Source organism: Anser brachyrhynchus (assembly GCF_964034855.1).
Source record: "Anser brachyrhynchus genome assembly, chromosome: 15".
In the NCBI taxonomy this organism is placed as follows: Eukaryota; Metazoa; Chordata; class Aves; order Anseriformes; family Anatidae; genus Anser; species Anser brachyrhynchus.
In genome coordinates this window covers 16,489,565-16,506,057 of record NC_137733.1, presented here as the reverse complement: position 1 = coordinate 16,506,057, position 16,493 = coordinate 16,489,565, and the positions used below count along the sequence as shown (strand labels likewise).

General features: G+C 47.1%; 2 protein-coding genes across 2 annotated transcripts; one reads left to right on the top strand and one right to left on the bottom strand.

Annotated features, from left to right (window-relative positions):
* Window positions 1-373: 373 nt before the first annotated feature.
* On the top strand, window positions 374-4,428 carry NOXO1 (NADPH oxidase organizer 1). The gene is made up of 8 exons (XM_080556862.1): window positions 374-481; window positions 928-1,008; window positions 1,111-1,186; window positions 1,711-1,882; window positions 2,142-2,332; window positions 2,773-2,886; window positions 3,101-3,218; window positions 3,483-4,428. The coding sequence occupies exons 1-8, from the start codon at window positions 422-424 to the stop codon at window positions 4,099-4,101; spliced, it is 1,431 nt and encodes a 476-aa protein (XP_080412988.1). The 5' UTR covers window positions 374-421; the 3' UTR covers window positions 4,102-4,428.
* Window positions 4,429-5,302: 874 nt separating this feature from the next.
* On the bottom strand, window positions 5,303-15,980 carry TBL3 (transducin beta like 3). Its single transcript, XM_080556861.1, has 22 exons — window positions 15,876-15,980; window positions 15,732-15,783; window positions 15,549-15,644; window positions 15,297-15,344; window positions 14,599-14,740; window positions 14,010-14,094; window positions 13,403-13,573; window positions 12,945-13,020; window positions 12,664-12,760; window positions 12,146-12,351; window positions 11,658-11,799; window positions 11,123-11,181; window positions 10,775-10,878; window positions 9,958-10,108; window positions 9,590-9,820; window positions 8,855-8,925; window positions 8,169-8,325; window positions 7,683-7,741; window positions 7,102-7,205; window positions 6,644-6,715; window positions 5,925-6,083; window positions 5,303-5,534 (listed from the first exon to the last, which is right to left on the bottom strand). The coding sequence occupies exons 1-22, from the start codon at window positions 15,908-15,910 to the stop codon at window positions 5,422-5,424; spliced, it is 2,430 nt and encodes an 809-aa protein (XP_080412987.1). The 5' UTR covers window positions 15,911-15,980; the 3' UTR covers window positions 5,303-5,421.
* Window positions 15,981-16,493: the final 513 nt, after the last annotated feature.

Sequence of the window (16,493 nt, the reverse complement as noted above, 5' to 3'; positions counted from 1 at the left end):
GCCATAAACACGTCCATCCCTGGAAGTGCTCTTCGCTTCCTGAGCCGCTGCTGCCCCAGGGGATTCCACTGACACCCAGAGATGAACTGCCCGCAAGGCAGGGCTCCTTCCCAGCACTGCTCTACCAAACGTGATAAGATAAGGCTCTTTTCCCCAACCATCTGAACTATGTCCCCGCCAGCTGCTCTCGGTAGTATTTGCTTGTTACAGGCAGGCGCTCAGGTAAAAGGCACGCGGTAGCTTGCAAAATTAGGGAATTTCTCCTCGAGCTGCTGGGCGGAGGAGGAAGCGGGCAAGGCGGCGCACGTGTGTGTGTGCCCTCCCTCGGCCCCAGCGTATTTAAGCTGCTGGAGGCTGTGCCTGGAGCTGTGCCTCTGCCAACCTCCAGCCACCAGCTGCAGGAGAAGCAGGCGTTGGGAAGATGAGCCGGTTCCCAGTGGATGTGAAAGCTGTAGGCTTGATGCAATGCAGAAAGCAGAAGGTATTTTAACCTGATTTTTTTTCCTTCTTTTTCCTTAAATACTATTTACAAATCAGGAAACTAGAAAGCTTTTTGAGTTATTCTTACAGGAATACATTTGCTCATCTTCCTGCATCATTGGAACTAAAGCATTATTATCTAGGACAGGGGTCTCAGATGTGTTGTTGATGGTCCATCTCATAAGAAAATGATATCATGGACTTGTTCTCTTAATCTTCATAACTTAAGAACTTCTTTCTGGTTTTAACAATAATTACTCATTTGGGACCCTAAAATTAAGGAAATATTTTTGTAGGTCTAGTCCTTAATTTCGTTTTTCAGCTGACAGTCTTGCAGCCTGAAACCAGAACTAAACCACAGGTCCTGGCAAATGCTCATTGCTTGAAAGCATCCAATATTGAACATCGTGATAAAAAATGCATTTCTTTTCCCTTTTATTTTTTCAGAAGTACATGATGTTTGTGTCCTGGTCAGATCAAAACAACATTCTCATCTACCGGACATTTGAGGAATTTAAGAGGCTCCACGTAAGTGAACAGCTCCCTGGAAATAATATCCACCTCCTGGGGAGGGAAGGGAGGAGCTCAGCCTTGTGAGCACCGTTATTCACTCCTTTGTTTCACTTCTAGAAAGAGCTGAAGAGAAAATTCCCCATTGAGAGTGGATCACTCAGGAGATCAGACAGGACTATACCCAAGTTTAAAGGTAAGGAGGAAAAATCTTTGATTTTTTTTCAAAGATTTTGTGACAAACACGATGGAGCTGCTGGGAACAGCTGTAACTGGTGATGTAGGCTTTAGTCACTGAGTCCGACCTCCCTCTGGGACAGATCAACAGACAGCTCCCGCTGGGGGCATGGTACAGCTGGGTTACATCAATGTGCTCGGCTCCATCACTGACTTAAAATAACCTAGAAACATATTTTTTTTTTGGTAAACAAATGCACTTGGTAAATTAATTTTACATTTTAAGTATTGGCTCAGGGTTCCTTGCAACATCTGAACAAAGACAAATTTTAGATATGCAAAAATTCTATCGGGAGCTATTTAAAATAGCAGCGAGGCAGAAGCAGCTGCTGTCTCAGCTACTTACAGCTCGGTTCCCTGCAGGGGAGGGTGCTAGGTGCGGGCCCGCTGTGCTCAGGCAAAAGGTGCTGCTCTGGAGGCATCCAGATCTGTTATTGTCTTGCATCAACTTTGCTTTTTTGTTGTTTTATTATTAATTTAAAGATGCAAATGTGAAGCAGAGGAAGATGAACAAGTTCCTGGAGAGACTGAAATTGCTGGAAACGTACTCCCAGGAACTGCTGAAAACGGATGCTAAGATCTCCCAGAGTGAAGATCTCATTCAGTTTTTCAGGGCACAAACCCAAGACCTAGATCCTTGCTTTCCTGAAGACAGGTACGAAATAATTTTTGTATTTTTTTGTTTGTGTATCTCTTCAAGAAACAGAAATGTTATAGAGTATGGACAGAAGAGAAACATAAGTTAGTTTTTTGGGTAGCAGAACAGGAATGTTCTACTGAAAGCTTCAATGTGTAGTTTTTGATGCCTAAGCTTTCCTTAGCCTCATAAATAGACATGATTTTACTGAAATTAACACTAGACTCAACCTTTCATGGGAGTTTTCAGTAAATGGATATTAAACTTTGCTTTTCAGTGTTGTGATCATGCCTTCAGAAATTGGAGGGGAAAAGAAAAAGCAGGCGCAGCAGCAGCTCTCTATTACACACCCCCAGGCATCTCAGAGCTACAGATGCATCGAAACCTTTGAAACCAAAGACACAAAGAACCAGGCTTTCAAAGTCGCTCAGAAGGAAATTGTTGAAGTGTTACTCAAGGACATGACTGGTATGTTTGATAAGGATTCTTCAGTTTTGGGGATGGATGCTGTGAAATTTCTAGATTGATTTATAGCTTGGCAAATGCTACATCTGTAGCATCGGGCGTGTGGGTGATGTTTGTGCATGTGGGGTGCCCACCTGGATTTAGATGGGAGGAAAGAACAAGTGGTCTGGCCTTTTCTAATCAAGGGAGGCAAAAGTCTGAGCTGAGACCTGGGGCCTTATTTGTGGCCCAAGCAAAAAGCTTTCACAGTTTGCTTTGTGGACCCCAACACACTTGCATGGTGCTAACATGGGTCTAGATGGAGCTCTGCCGGAGTGTCAGCACTGAGCTGGTCTGCAGAACTTCTCTCCTGTCTTACAGCTCTGGCTGCCCCTACATCGGGATTTTATGATCACCTCTTTGCCTCTCGTAGGTTACAAACTCTCTTTCACTGTTTGCTGCAGGTTGGTGGCTGGTGGAAAACGCAGACAAGCAGTTAGCCTGGTTCCCAGCCTCGTACCTGGAGGAGATCGACGTCCACGAGGACATCCAGGATGCCTTGAGCTCGAACGAGGAGGGTAAGTCTGCTTGTGCCCCCGGGACCCAAGCAGCAGCTCTGGGTTCAGGACCACACCACATTCCTCCTTCAAAAAATGGGCCCTGAAAGGTCTCCCCCGGCCTCGGGTTGTGCTTCCACTCAGCAGGTGGGCGAAGTTCAGGCCCACCTTCCTTGTGCGCTTGCCGCAGCTTTCTCTCCAGAAGGCGCTAACATCCTTCCCCCTCTCTCTCCAGGCAGCCCCTACTTCGTTATGCGGGCCTACGAGTCGCAGAAGGCAGACGAGCTCTCTCTGAACAGCGGGGTGGTCGTGGAGGTGGTCAGGAAGTCCGACAACGGCTGGTGGCTGATCCGGTAAGGAGGCCTCTCCGCGGCTCTCGTTTAGCGCTCCCAAGGCAGCCAGGTGCCCGCTGCAGGTGCTTCTCGCCTGGTAACTCTCCCCCGGCAGTGTGTGAGGAGCCCTCGCTGAGATAAATACCCCGTGGCCATTCCTTACACCCTGCGTGTGGCACTGCCGAGTCCTCCCCTGCTTCCACCCCACGCGCTGCCCCCTGCCCTTGGTCCAAGCTGGGAGAAGAGCCCCTCAGCTCAGTGCTTCTTTCCCCGCTTTCCCCTCAGGTACAACGGGCGGACCGGCTACATGCCCTCCATGTGCCTCCAGCCCTACAAGAACCCTCACCACAGGCTGCAGACCATCATGAACTGCGGCCTCAACATCTCCACGCCCAACCTCTGCTCCTCCCCGCCGGCCCCCCAGCCCCAGGGCAAGGCGAGGGGAGGCAGCGTGGTGCAGGACCACGCTTCCCAGGACCGGAGCGACGAGGACGTGAGCTCTTTGAGAAGCAGATCGAGATCCACGCCGGACCTGGAGTCGGACAGCTCCTCGCTCGGCTCGGGCAGCGGGCTGAGCTGGAAGCCCGACTTGTCACGGTCTCTGCCCGAGGTGGAGCAGGCCAGGAGCCCCCGCCTGGGGAACACCTCGGCCACGCACAGCAGCAAATCTCCACACCTCACCCACAAGGACAGGAACGATTCTGGCTTTGTGGAGCTCTCTGCCACCGATCTCAGTTGCTCCCTCGCTGACTCAGACACAGCTGCTGGCACCCCCAAGGTGCCCGTGCGCCCCTCAGCCCGCGAGATCCTCCAGAGGTGCAGCACGGTCACGAAGCGAGCCCTGCAGCAGTCCACCCCCCGGCCGGCCCTCCAGGCCTTGTACCCACTCCCCAACACGTGCTAGCAGGGCCCCGACCCCCGGTGGACCCTTCCCCAGTCCTGCAGGAGCCACAGGGAGCATCAGTGCTGGGGACCACCACGTTTCAAGGACGCTGCTAGGTCCCAATGGAGCAGGCTTGCAGCCACTGCTTCACTAGGTTACCACTGGCTCATGCTGCAGCACAGGAGGGCCAGGATCAAGTAGTTTAACTAGGGCATGCCGCTGTTACCAGGAGAGCCACAGCACCTCCTGTGTAACTCAGGTCACTTTGGACTGAGGTAGTTCTCCCTCAGGCATGTATTTATCCTCCAGCACAGTTTGTGAAAATGTCATGATTTTCTTACTTTATTCCCCACAACGTGGCTATGCAGCAGAGTGCTGCAGAGGAATGGAGTGAAACCCATGAAATCCATAGCTAGTTATTTATATTGGGAAGGGATGGGGTGATTCAGCCATGTGAATGTCATTTACCTGAATCCCTTAACTTTTTTTAATCGCATTTTTTACTTTATAGTTAAATGAATTTGGGTAGTGGGGAACTGGCTATCATGTATCTGTGAATGGGCTAGAGCCTCTGAACAACTGAGAGAACAAAACTGAGTTAGAAAACCTAGGACTTTTGTCTAGATTGCTACCTTTTAATTAGTCTCCCATGTATGATAGTTTTTTGTTTTGATACAAGCAATTTAACCAATGTATAAGGATTTGTGTTGTTCTAAGTTTTGTAGTTCTAAGTTTTATGTATTTCTTTCTCTGAAATAAAATGCAGATAAAAATCTATGAAGGCTGTGTGGTTTTTATACTCTAAAGACTTTCTTGTTGGGTGATTAAAGTTGCACTCAGCTGCCAGGCAGCAGGCACAGGCAATACAGGACTTGACCCAGGCTGCATTTTGTCCAAGCAGAGAGAATATTCAGTGTTTAGACAACACTGATCTACAGACACAACCTAGCTGGACTTTGGGATATGATACTACTGGCCATGTTGTATCTCCCAACTTTGTAGCCTTTAACTTGTACAGACAAACAGCTTGTTCACAGCCAGATTCTGTCTTATCTCTAAACTAAGCAATCTTAGCATCCAGGCCTCAAAATTCAGGGTGTGAAAATACAAAAGGAAGACATGGCTTGCCTAAGGGAACGGACCCTTGGAAGGGAATGGTTCCCTTGGAATGGAATGGACCCTTCCTCTCATTAAGCTCCAAAGAGACAGAACAGTGGACTCATTTTAAAAATTCAACTTTTAAAAATTTATTATAAAATACAGGAATATTCCAGTTGCCATATCTGGTGGGAAAGCAGTCCAGACGGTCCCCTCAGGAAACAGCAGCTGGTGGGAGAAGGGTCACAAAGTCACATCTTCCTGCTGTGATGCATCGGCCAGCCTCATGTTTTGCCACATGAAGTCAATGAACATGGAGGCTTGCAGTAATCGGCTCAGTCTCTGAAAGTGGCGCTCTGCAAAGGAAGAAAACTGATGGTTGACATCAGAAGATGTAAAGTTCACCAAAAATGGGTACAAAATCTCTCTTCTATTTGGACCAAGGCAGAGAGGGAACATTCACAACACAAGAGACTTCACAGACACACAGATTGTGAAAAGCTTTTTGTCCAGGCTGGTAACAAGAGGCCAGGAAGCACCAACATTCACATAACACCAGGATCCAGAGCACAAACCTGACAGAGCTCAGAGCTCAAAGGAGCAGAGGGCAGCTGAGACTGTACAATGAAATGCTGAGCACATCACCACCACAGGCACCTCCCAACAGCTCTATCTCAGACTAATCCACCCACACCAATCCACCCACTGCCCAAATATCCCCAACTATCCCCAACACCACCACTCACCAGTGTAAGGCAGCAGCGATTCCACAGCAGATTTAATGCCCGAGTATTGCAAAAGGCTGTCTGGTGCTTCATGCTTCAGGAGGGTTTCAATGACAGCTTGAGCCTCATGGCAGTTTCGAGAGTTCGTGTTCCATGTCACCAAGAATGCTAACACTGCCTCTAGGGGAGAAGGACATTTATACACACAGGCTGCGCAGCAGATGCTGAGTTAGAAAGTATCTCTTGTCTCAGAGAAGTTCAGTTCCCACACAGCACTACTAACAAACCTAGAAAGGGCAGAACAACCACTCAGAATGGTTTCTCATCACAGGGACATCTTAAAAACAAGAGGGTGGTAAGACCAGGCAAGGGCCCCCCCCCTATGGGCAGTGGTAACTGAAGGAAATCAGACTGGGGAGGGACAAAGTCCTGGCATGGCCACTGGCTCAGTGCACTTGTCTCCCAGCTGCAGGATGGGCTCAGGGCATGCAGTAAGAGTGCCAAGTAGTGCCAAGTGGCCCTGAAAGCCGGAGACTGATGACTTCAAACAAGCTCAGAGCAGCTGCTGGTAAGCACAAGTAGCACAACAAAGAAGTTGGCCCAGGGCAGCAGTCCTGCTCAAGTGTGGTAGGAGCTCACTGGTAAAAACTGGGTCTAAGGAAAGTCTTCTCCCTTTAATTTCAGTTAAGAAAACAAGCCCCAAATCTGAAAGGTTTTAGCACTAAACTGTCACAACAAACCTTTCTGATCCTTCCTCAGCCGAACAATGTTCTCTTCCAAGTGCTTCCTCCCATCACTTTCCTTGAGGATGGCTGCAAAAGAAAGAAATGAAGAATTAGGGAGAGGAAAAAAAATCATTTCAAGAGAAATATCCATGTCTTCCTCCTACACTGAGGATTCTGTTGAAAATAACATCCCTTGTGGCAGTTCCAAACCCATAAGTTTCAACATGATCTCATCCCTTCCAAAGTGCACCCATGGGCTAAGAGCAGGGAGACTATTTGTCATCAGCTCTGATTTCACTTAGGAAAACGGGAGCGATAAGAGAAGGGTAAAAATAGAGGCTTTCAGACAATTTTACTTCATTAACTTTATTTTACTATGTAAAGACTTCAGACTATAGTCTGTCTACCTGGAAGAGATGCTCTGGAAAGCAGAGAGGGCAGAAAAACACCTTCAGAGTGTAACATGAACTCACCTTTAATGACTGTCAACACTGTGTGTGGGCGATCCAGAGAGATTGCCAACCCTAGTGCTTTGAGGTATCTTTTCTCATGAAGCAGATTAGAAAGCTCTTGCTCTCTGAAAAACAGATCAAGAGAGTGAAACATATTTGGTTGGTGGAACAAAATCTTGTACAGAAAATAATGGATTTGGCAATAATGGTGTGCAGAGGTTTAATGCCAAGTGAATACCGCTTGGCAGTGAACGCCTCAGTGCCCTCATTGTGCAGATAATTTCCTTGGCACATTCAAGGACTCCCTGAACTATTCAGTGCTGGCCGAAGCATGAGGGAATGAAAGTAGGTTTCAGCAGTTTGATGTGACTTATCTTAGTAGGATATAAACAAAACTAATTCATTATCAGGCTGACAATATTACAGCAAGGATTTGCTTTAACTAAAGATAAACCACAAAGTAGAAGACTACCATGCCTTGACAACATCTAAATAGCTAAGTGACATACTTCAGAGTAGGTGGACCTGGATGGCTCTAGATGTGCAGTTTCACTGGACAGAACTTGCCTTTCACAGCCCACTACTGCCCAGGATCAACTTACTTCATAATCTGCTCCTCCTGTTTAGCTTGTGCTTCTTCCTGTTCAATTTCAGTGACATCCTATAACAAACCAAAACATGACCATCAAATCTTGCTTTAATACAGATAATTTTTTATTCAGCCAACAGGTGAACAGAAGATCAGTTTCTGCAGTAAGATCTCCAGGTCAAATAATTTATGCGTTAAATCCGGCAACTCACAATTGCCCTCCAAGCCCCCCTTAGAACTAGCACTAGGCAGGCCACTTACAGCCCATCTCCTGTTCCTTTTATAACATTAGCTACAAAAATTCAGTGTGGTCAAAAAAACAACCCAAACACACACAAACCCAAAAAAAAAAATATGCCTTACTGATGCAATTTCAAGTTGAAAAAAATAAGGAGAGCATGTGTCGTGTTGTGATGAGGAACAACCACCGGGATCCTCATCTCTGCAACTGCGTTCTGATCACTAACCCAGAGAGGGAAACAGAGAAACTGCACCGTACCTTCCACAGTGTGATGGAGGAGTCACTGGATGCTGTCACAACCATGTCATCTTGCTTATTAGAGTGAAGACCCCAGATTTTATCTTCATGACCATCTAATGTTTTCACACACTCATTTGTTTTAATTGTCCAGAGTTTTAAGAGACCATCAGAACCACTTTTGGAAGAGAAAAACAACAAACTTAACTCAGAGAATCACGGGATAGATCCATTCTTGCTCTGCCCCACCTGAAATACTGGATGAACTCATCCCATTCCAATGCCTGTCAAGCAGGAGCAGAATTAACCAGAAATCTTGAGAGAGCTTAAGAATTCCCTTCTGCTCCCAGTACAACTAGCATCCCCTCAGGTGGCTCCATCATGGAAAGCCCTATTACCTACATTTCCTCACACTCTCTCATGGTATTCCCAGTCCCTTACATTTCAGCCTTTCGGTAAGAAAGGGTGATTCAAGAGAAGATGCATTCTTTCCTGCTACTAGCTGGAGAAACCCTTTGCAGGTACCAGTAACTGTTTAGCTCTGGCTGGTCTAGCCTCAAAGGCAGCAGGGCGAAATGCACCCTTAGCTCTGCCCTGTGGCATATATCACTAACCCACCAGTGTCAATGTTTGCTGCTACCAGCTAAGAGATTTGTTCTCTGATGAGTTTTGGCATCTTTCTCTACGATTCTGATGTAAGCACTTACCTGCTGAGCAGCTGTGTTCCTCGGCTTACAAAAATGACTTTCAGTACAGACGCATCATGACCTTCAAAGGTCTGGAAAACAGAAAGGAAGCTCAGAAGTGTTAGAGCTGTTGCTAGGCCTTCAGAGAATCTTCTTTCAAGAGAATATTTACTCCCAAAGCCCAGGTAGGTAAATTCCAGAAAGCAGCTTCTCCCTCAGGACTTTCTCTTAGTGCAGACTGAAGGGGCAATAGGAAATGACTGGCAGAAATAGCATTTCTTCAAACAAGCTGCTTGCTTGGACTTGTTGCCCAAGGTCAATTGCAAATGGTGTGAACACAGAGACCAAATGATTTAGCCATCTTCCAAAAGGCTAACACACTTTAAGTGGCAGAACATGGGACAGAATTAGCAACTGCCTTCTCACTGTTTTAGTGAGACTACTGAGCCAGAAAAATAGTTCTTGTATGAAGACTGGGCCTGAAATTTAAACTTGATTTTTTTTTATTCATGGCCACAGCTGTGTCAGGCAAAGGCAACTTTTTTCAATTACCTGAATGTTTTTCCCCTGCAATGAACCACACCAATCACTGGATAGCTAGAAAAGATCACCTTTTGCCCTGGAGTTTTGCATGCAGCTCATACATCCAATATCCTGGAGAATAAAGCTAGACCTAGCTAAATTTCACCTGCACTAACACTTTTTGTAGGCAGCCTTAATCAATTCATTACCAATCAATTCATATCAATACATTACCTTTAAACAGCTGAAGTCCTGAAGACCCCAGAGCTTTAGGGTCCCATCTGCCGAAGAGGTGGCCAGGATCTGATCCACTGGGGAGAACTGTACGCACCAGATTCCACGCTTATGTCCAGTGAAGACACCCAGCAAAGAGCAATCTGAACAAGACCACAGCTTGGCCAGCCGATCCTGTGAGCCTGTGGCAATGAGCTTGTCATTCGGAGAAACTGCCACACTGTTTATGTCCTAGAAAAGTCACAAATACAGAGAGCACAAGGCAGTTTAAGCCTTTGCTTTTGCTGTGAGATAGCCTTTAAATGTAAGGTACAAAACAGGAGAGGATTTAAGTACTAAAAATACGCTCTCACGAGGTGGAGCTTTACCTTGTCATGACCCCTCTCAGTCACTTGTGCATGAAGGATTTCTGGACTGGAGATCAAGGCTGCTTTTGCTTTGGAAGTGAGAGATTCTGGGATATTCCAGACCTTTATCGTGCAGTCCTGGCTGCTGGTAACTACGAAGCTTTCTTTCATTCTGAAAGGGAAAAAAGTGAAAAAGTGTCAACTGTGAGAAAGCAAAACAGTGGCTTCCTCTGCACCAGAAAAGGGCCTTCTCCTCCCCCCCATTGGAATTTATCCACATTGTCACACTGCTGTCATGCTAAACAGAGTGCTTTAATGGCTTCCAAACTGTCTTTCATTTTACTCATCACTGGGATAGCCCCCAGCAACTCAGGCATCAGCCAAGAGCACTGCTAGCTCTCTTCATTTATACATTAAGGTATATTGCATCTTTTGAACAAGCAAGTTGGGTTTCCAGACCATTAGGCAGAATGAAGAAAGGAGAAAAGCTGATAAAACAGATTTGCTACTTAAGCAAACACCTTCATAGACATTCCCTCCATTCCCCAACCCTTCTCTCTAAATCAGTTGAGCTTTATTTGGCAACTTATGCAGCTGCTGCTCTTTAAGGCAAACAAGTAGACTGACAAAGAAATGCAAGCTTCGCAACTTATGGATAGACTAACATGCATTCAAAAAAATTCTTCCTTCAAACTCAGAGCACCATGACAAGTTGGAATCAAAAACGACAAACAACATTGCTCAGAGGCAGACATTCGCCAAAACATTCACTCTGAGGATTAGCAAAGTAGCCATGCCTCATGTTTGCAAAGGTAAATCTTTGTCCAGTTTTTATTACCTTGAGCAAGAGACAGCGCCTACCCCATGTGCATGACCCAGTCCTTGAGCCACACAGATCACCCTTCTGTCTTTGTTCATCCGCCACACCCGAATGCTTTTGTCCTGAAAAGGTAGAGGACATAAGTGATCAGTCTTCCACACATTTACCACATAAATAAGCCTGGCTATCGCTGCTTTTTAAGCTTGAACATTTGCCTTCATTCATCAGAGCAGGGGAGCAATGTTAAAAACAAATCGTAGAAGAACCTTGCATTTTGGGGGTATAGCAGTCAAGAACTGCATCTTACCAAAAGCCATTTCTGGAGCACTATAAAATCACTAACAATGAAGAAAAAGGTTTACGCACCTTAGCACAGCTTACAAACATCAGGCCTTTTCTGAAGACATCCAAAGCAAGAATCGTTTCTAGACAGAGGAAGAAAAAACAGCTGGATGCAAAGGAATACTGAAATCAGACAACAGAAATGCATGAATTAGTACGGAGTCCAACGCTTACTGACTTGGGACAGGTTTTAGAGACTCAGGAACACATCCACACTCATTATTAGCGACTGCCTGCTTACGGCATTGGTCTGAGTCTGCCACTTGCAGCCACAAAATGGCATTCAGAGCTAGCACTCCCATACCTAAATATTTAACTCCATTTTTAATTGATCTCACTGCTAGTGAGAGGGACTGAACTGACAAACCTGGAAAAAGAAAACTAGCATTTGGAAAATCAGGACTGCATAAATATACTTTTTTCACACAACTCAAAATATTTTGATGCTGCCCCAGACAAAGCTCAAGCACTCCACTCTCCACATAAGAGTTGTGACTGAAGCTGGATAAAGAAATACCTTCACATCTTTCACCCACCCACATCAGAGCTGACCACGCACCTGTGTGACCATAGAGGATCTGGCAGTGTGATGTTGCCAGTTCAAACACTTTCAGCTGAGGGCTGTTGGTAGCCACAACGATGTGAGAATCACCAGGCCCAAGGAACTTCACATCCAGAACCTCATCGTTGTAACCTGCAAGCTGAGGACAGCAGAACAGGAACAGTTTAACAAGGAGAAGCCAACTGGTTAGAGAAGTACCCAGCAAAGCTGCATTCCTGTTACCTTTCACTTAATACTGAATGCAAAAAATCTTGTTAATCTGGAACAGACAGGATTTCTGGCTAGGTCTATTCTGCTTTCCTTTTGCCTGCATTTCTGTGCAATCTCTCTCCAAACAACCCCAACTGGCTTTCTGGCTTGTAACCAAGGTACAGGTCAAGAACAGGAAGGAGAAGAGGAACTCCTGGACTAAGCTTTCACCAGAAGCAGAGGTGATCCTAAAATACAGATAAAGGAAGAGGAAAAGGCATGCTGAAGGTTGTTACCTGCTTCCTGAGCTGAAGAGTCTGAGCATCATATAAAACAATATTGTGCTCCACAGACACGGTGACAACCTCGTTTCTCTCGGGCACAAGCATGCACTGGGTCAGACTGTGCTCGCTGGCCTCTTCCTTCGACTCCACAGGCTCAAAGGGCACAGGCTGGGTATATACACAAGCAGCTGTGGCAACTTCCCAAATTTTCAAGACACCTAACACAAACAAGTTTTCTGTCAGAGCCACTACTGTAGACCAATTGAAGTGGCACGTAGGGACCACAAGGCTTTCTTTCAGTTCAAACCAAACTTTTTTTGCTGTTTGAAAACATGCACAGTCAAAACTCCACAGCAGGCCTGATTGGTTCTGCTCATCCACGACTGTCAGATAGCTCAGGAGAAGGCTCTGCTCTGGATCCCCCATGAGTTCATCCCGAGACTTCTGCCACACAAATTATAACGCACATCCCAGGAATAACAGTCCTTTCTCAGCCTCTAAATCCAGCAGTAACACACCAAAACACTTACCTTTACTGCCAGCCGTGAGGAAGTGCAGCCCTTGTTTCTTCACACCCAGTTGAGAGAAGTCTCCTTTTTCAGGTAACAAGACAGCAGCTTCCACACTCTGCATGGATTGGCCAAACATCAGCTGAGCAGAAGGGACTGGCATCCCATTTTAGCAGACAGCTGAGTAACAGTCCACTAGTGCTAACAAGCACCCACACCGCACTCTGCTGCCTATGAAAAGCACTGAAACCATGACTACAAACAACAAAGGACCTCAAAGGAATAAAAAAAATGGACTTTACCTCATAGATAGGGACAGTTCTTTTACTTTCTCTTGTTTCCAGGTTCCACACCATGCAGATTTTATCACGGCCAGAACTGCAAGTTGAAAAGAGCAGTTTCAGTGCTAAAACCATTCAACTCAGGCTCTGAATTCAGATTTAGAATCATAGGAGTTGGACTCGACGATCCTTATGGGTCCCTTCCAACTTGGGATATTCTATGATTCTAAGAGTTCAACACCTCTCTGAAGAGACCCATAACAAAAGAAGGCACCAGCCTAACTACAGCAGCACAGCATGCTGCCCTAAACAGAGGTGCTAAAACCCTCAGTCAGCTCCTTGCACTGTCAAGCTGAGATTGAACGCTTTCTAGCAGTCCTTCACCCCACAGGACAAACTTCCCAGAGCTCACACAAGCACCCAGTTTGTCAGGGGCAGGGTAAACAGGAGAGAAAAGCTAAGCCTCTGTAGACCTGTACCTAATGAGCGTGTTCCCATCTGCAGCAAACGCCAGGGAGGTAACGGCACTGAAGTGGCCATCCAACACAGCGACACATTTGCTGGAATTCAGGTCCCAGATGCGGATTTTGTAGTCCATCGAGGAGGAGAGGAGTTGCAGACGGGAGATATCAGGGTGGAACTCAACGAGGCTAGAGGGAAGGAGATAAATCTGAATGAGACAGGAATATAATGCCTGGCACCCCCTCAGCATTAGCCCAACATTTCAATGAACTTTTGTGTTCTACACCACAAATTTGACAGATCAATTGTGCTGAACTTACACTATAGCTTTCTTTGCAAGACTTCATTCCTCTTCCACCCACCAGGAAAATTTATAACTGGTCTTTGCCAGTCTTATATGTTCTTGAACTACATCAGCAAGCACAGATATTTCACTTAAATCCCAAGACTTCCTGAACAAATCGTTTCCTCCCTGGGCTAAAGTCAATTATAGTCCTGCTCCTTCACAAAGTATTTCAAAAGTCAGGAAACAGAACCTGAATCCAAACAATCCTTTACATTCCATTAACTCAAGGCATTTCACACCAGTCTCAGCATCCAAGCAGCACCCAGACATGTACTCACTGTACAACTCCTGACGATCCTTTCAGGTTGTGTGTGCAGTACTGTTTGATCATATCCCAGATCTTAATGGTGCTGTCGCATCCACCTTGGAGAAGAACAAAGGACAGAGACACAAGAGGCCTAACATACCAGTGACTATAAGATTTCATGGGTTGCAAAGGCAGCAAAAGAAAAATGAACCCAGTAACAGCCACCCACACCAAGAGAACTTCAAGGAGCACCTTACAGTTCCAGAGAGCTGGGAAAAACCTGACTACTCACAAACAAGAATCTTGAAATACAGTTAATAAGTTAGAGTTCGTGCCTGTCCCCCTCCATCTCCAGAGTCCCAGGTGTACACTGGGATAACTATGCCAAACTGACTCATAGGTCCCAGATATTTATGCGCACTTTACTACGTGTATTTTAGAACACTGGAAAAATTCTTATTAGTTCATCATCACCTCACTTCTATGTATGCATAACTAATTCTGGTTTTATCTGGATTCAGGAGACCACTACCACCTCAGACTGCATCAAGCTGGTGCAGTTTATTCAGAAGCACCACTCAGTACCATTCCCATTGTGGGAGAGTGAAGCAGGATCTTACCTGAGGCTAACAACGTTGAAGTAGAATCAAAGGCCATGCTAGCAACAGGTGCTACATGCACTGCTTTCCACGTGCGCACGCACTTGTTCTCTCGCCAATTCCACTGCTTCAGCAGCAGGGCTCGGCTGCCTGTCACAAGAATCTGTGCAGAAACAAGACAAAAGAAAGCAAAATCAACAATTAGACTTTTGTTTCTTTCAGTGCACACATACACAAAAAGTCATCTCTCAAAATCATACCTCAAAATTAATTCACAAGACTATGTCTAACACCATAGGATAATAGAATAAACATTGGATTTTTTAACATACGCGCACAAAATCATCTTCTAGGCTGACAAGCAATAGAAACAGCAGTAATTCTCTCCCAGAGCCTCTGACCTTCAGTGCTTAAGTGCATGGATGCATGAAAGAAGCCAAAAATAACTCTGGATTTAATTGAAACGTCAATTATTACGGTCCCTATGTATAGACAGATTAGATTAAAATACATTCCTGTTATCCCTGGATTTGACCTTTGCTCCAAAAAGCCATCAGACACCAACGGTTGCTATGTCTGACTTGAACACAGAAGAGGTGAGATCACAGAGAGATCTCTGGAAGCATGGCATACCCCCAAGCAGAACAGCCTTCAGTCTTCACCAGCTTTGTCAGGACGCCCAAGAGAGGTTAACACAAAGCAAACAGCCTGAGACATACCTCATCGTCAGGGCTAAGAGCAAACGAGGTGATATCCTCTTGGTCATCCTTTAGGAACGAAAGGAAGAGTCACAGTTAGGCTGTTGGTGCCGTGTCAGTGCTCTCCCTTCCCTGCAGCTGCTGCCGGGGGGATCACGCCCAGCAGCACCCAGCCGCAGAGACAGACCCTGCACAACCCCGCCACGCTCCCGGTTCCCAGCCCCGTCCCCAGAGCTTCAGAGCAGCGTCCCGGGGACCCCGCCACGACCTCACCTGCTCGAGGCTGTGGAGCCGAGCCCCCGTCTCCAGGTCGATGACGTTGAGCCGGGTGCCGCAGGGGCAGAACATGGCGGTACCGTCGCGGCTGACCTGGGGGCGAGAGAGGGAGCGGGGAGCGGGGCTGCCCCGGGGGGGGGGGCAGCAAGGCCCCGGCGGCGGGGGGCGGCCCACCCTTACCTGCACGCGGCCGCCGGTGTAGAAGGGCTCCATCCTCCTGGACACGGCGTAGCTGGAAGGGAAAAGGGAGAGGAATAGAGGGACGTGGGGCCGAGCCGTCACGGCGAGGCCCCGCGCCAGGCCCCGCGCCCGCCCGCCGCTCACTTGCTCTTGAAGCGCAGGGGCCCGGCCGCCGCCATGCTGCCGGCCTTCCTCGTGCCGCACGCCGGATAGCGTCACTTCCGGCGCGTGGCGGGGACGTAATGAGGGCAAAGGAAGCCGGGAGCGCCATGGCGGCTACGGGCGGTGCGGCCCCGCCGGACAGAGCGGCTTCAAAACGCCCAGCGCGGCCCCGCAGCGTTCCTAGCGTCCCACCCCCCACCCCGGAGAGCCACCCGGGCTGTTTGGGCTACGCAAAGTACAAATAAGGAGACTACCATATGAACTCAAGCAGTTAAATCTTTATTGAAAACACAGAACTCCAGAAGTACGCATATATCCCTCTGAGGATTCCTCAGTAACTCCAAAGCATTCCAGCTTTAAGTGTGTGTCATGCTCTCCATGATGCAATTGCCCATCTTCTAAGCCTCATCTACAAGATAAACATCAATAAAATTTAAAAACTCCATCGAAATTAGAGATAAGGACGCTACTACACTACTGCTGGCAGCTCTCCCTCACGAAGGAGCAGAGGGCACCGTGCAGCAGGTACAGATCAGCCCCCCTACAAACGCGGGGTGCCTAGGGCTGTGTCACCGCGCCTGCGGGCACAACCAGCCCCCA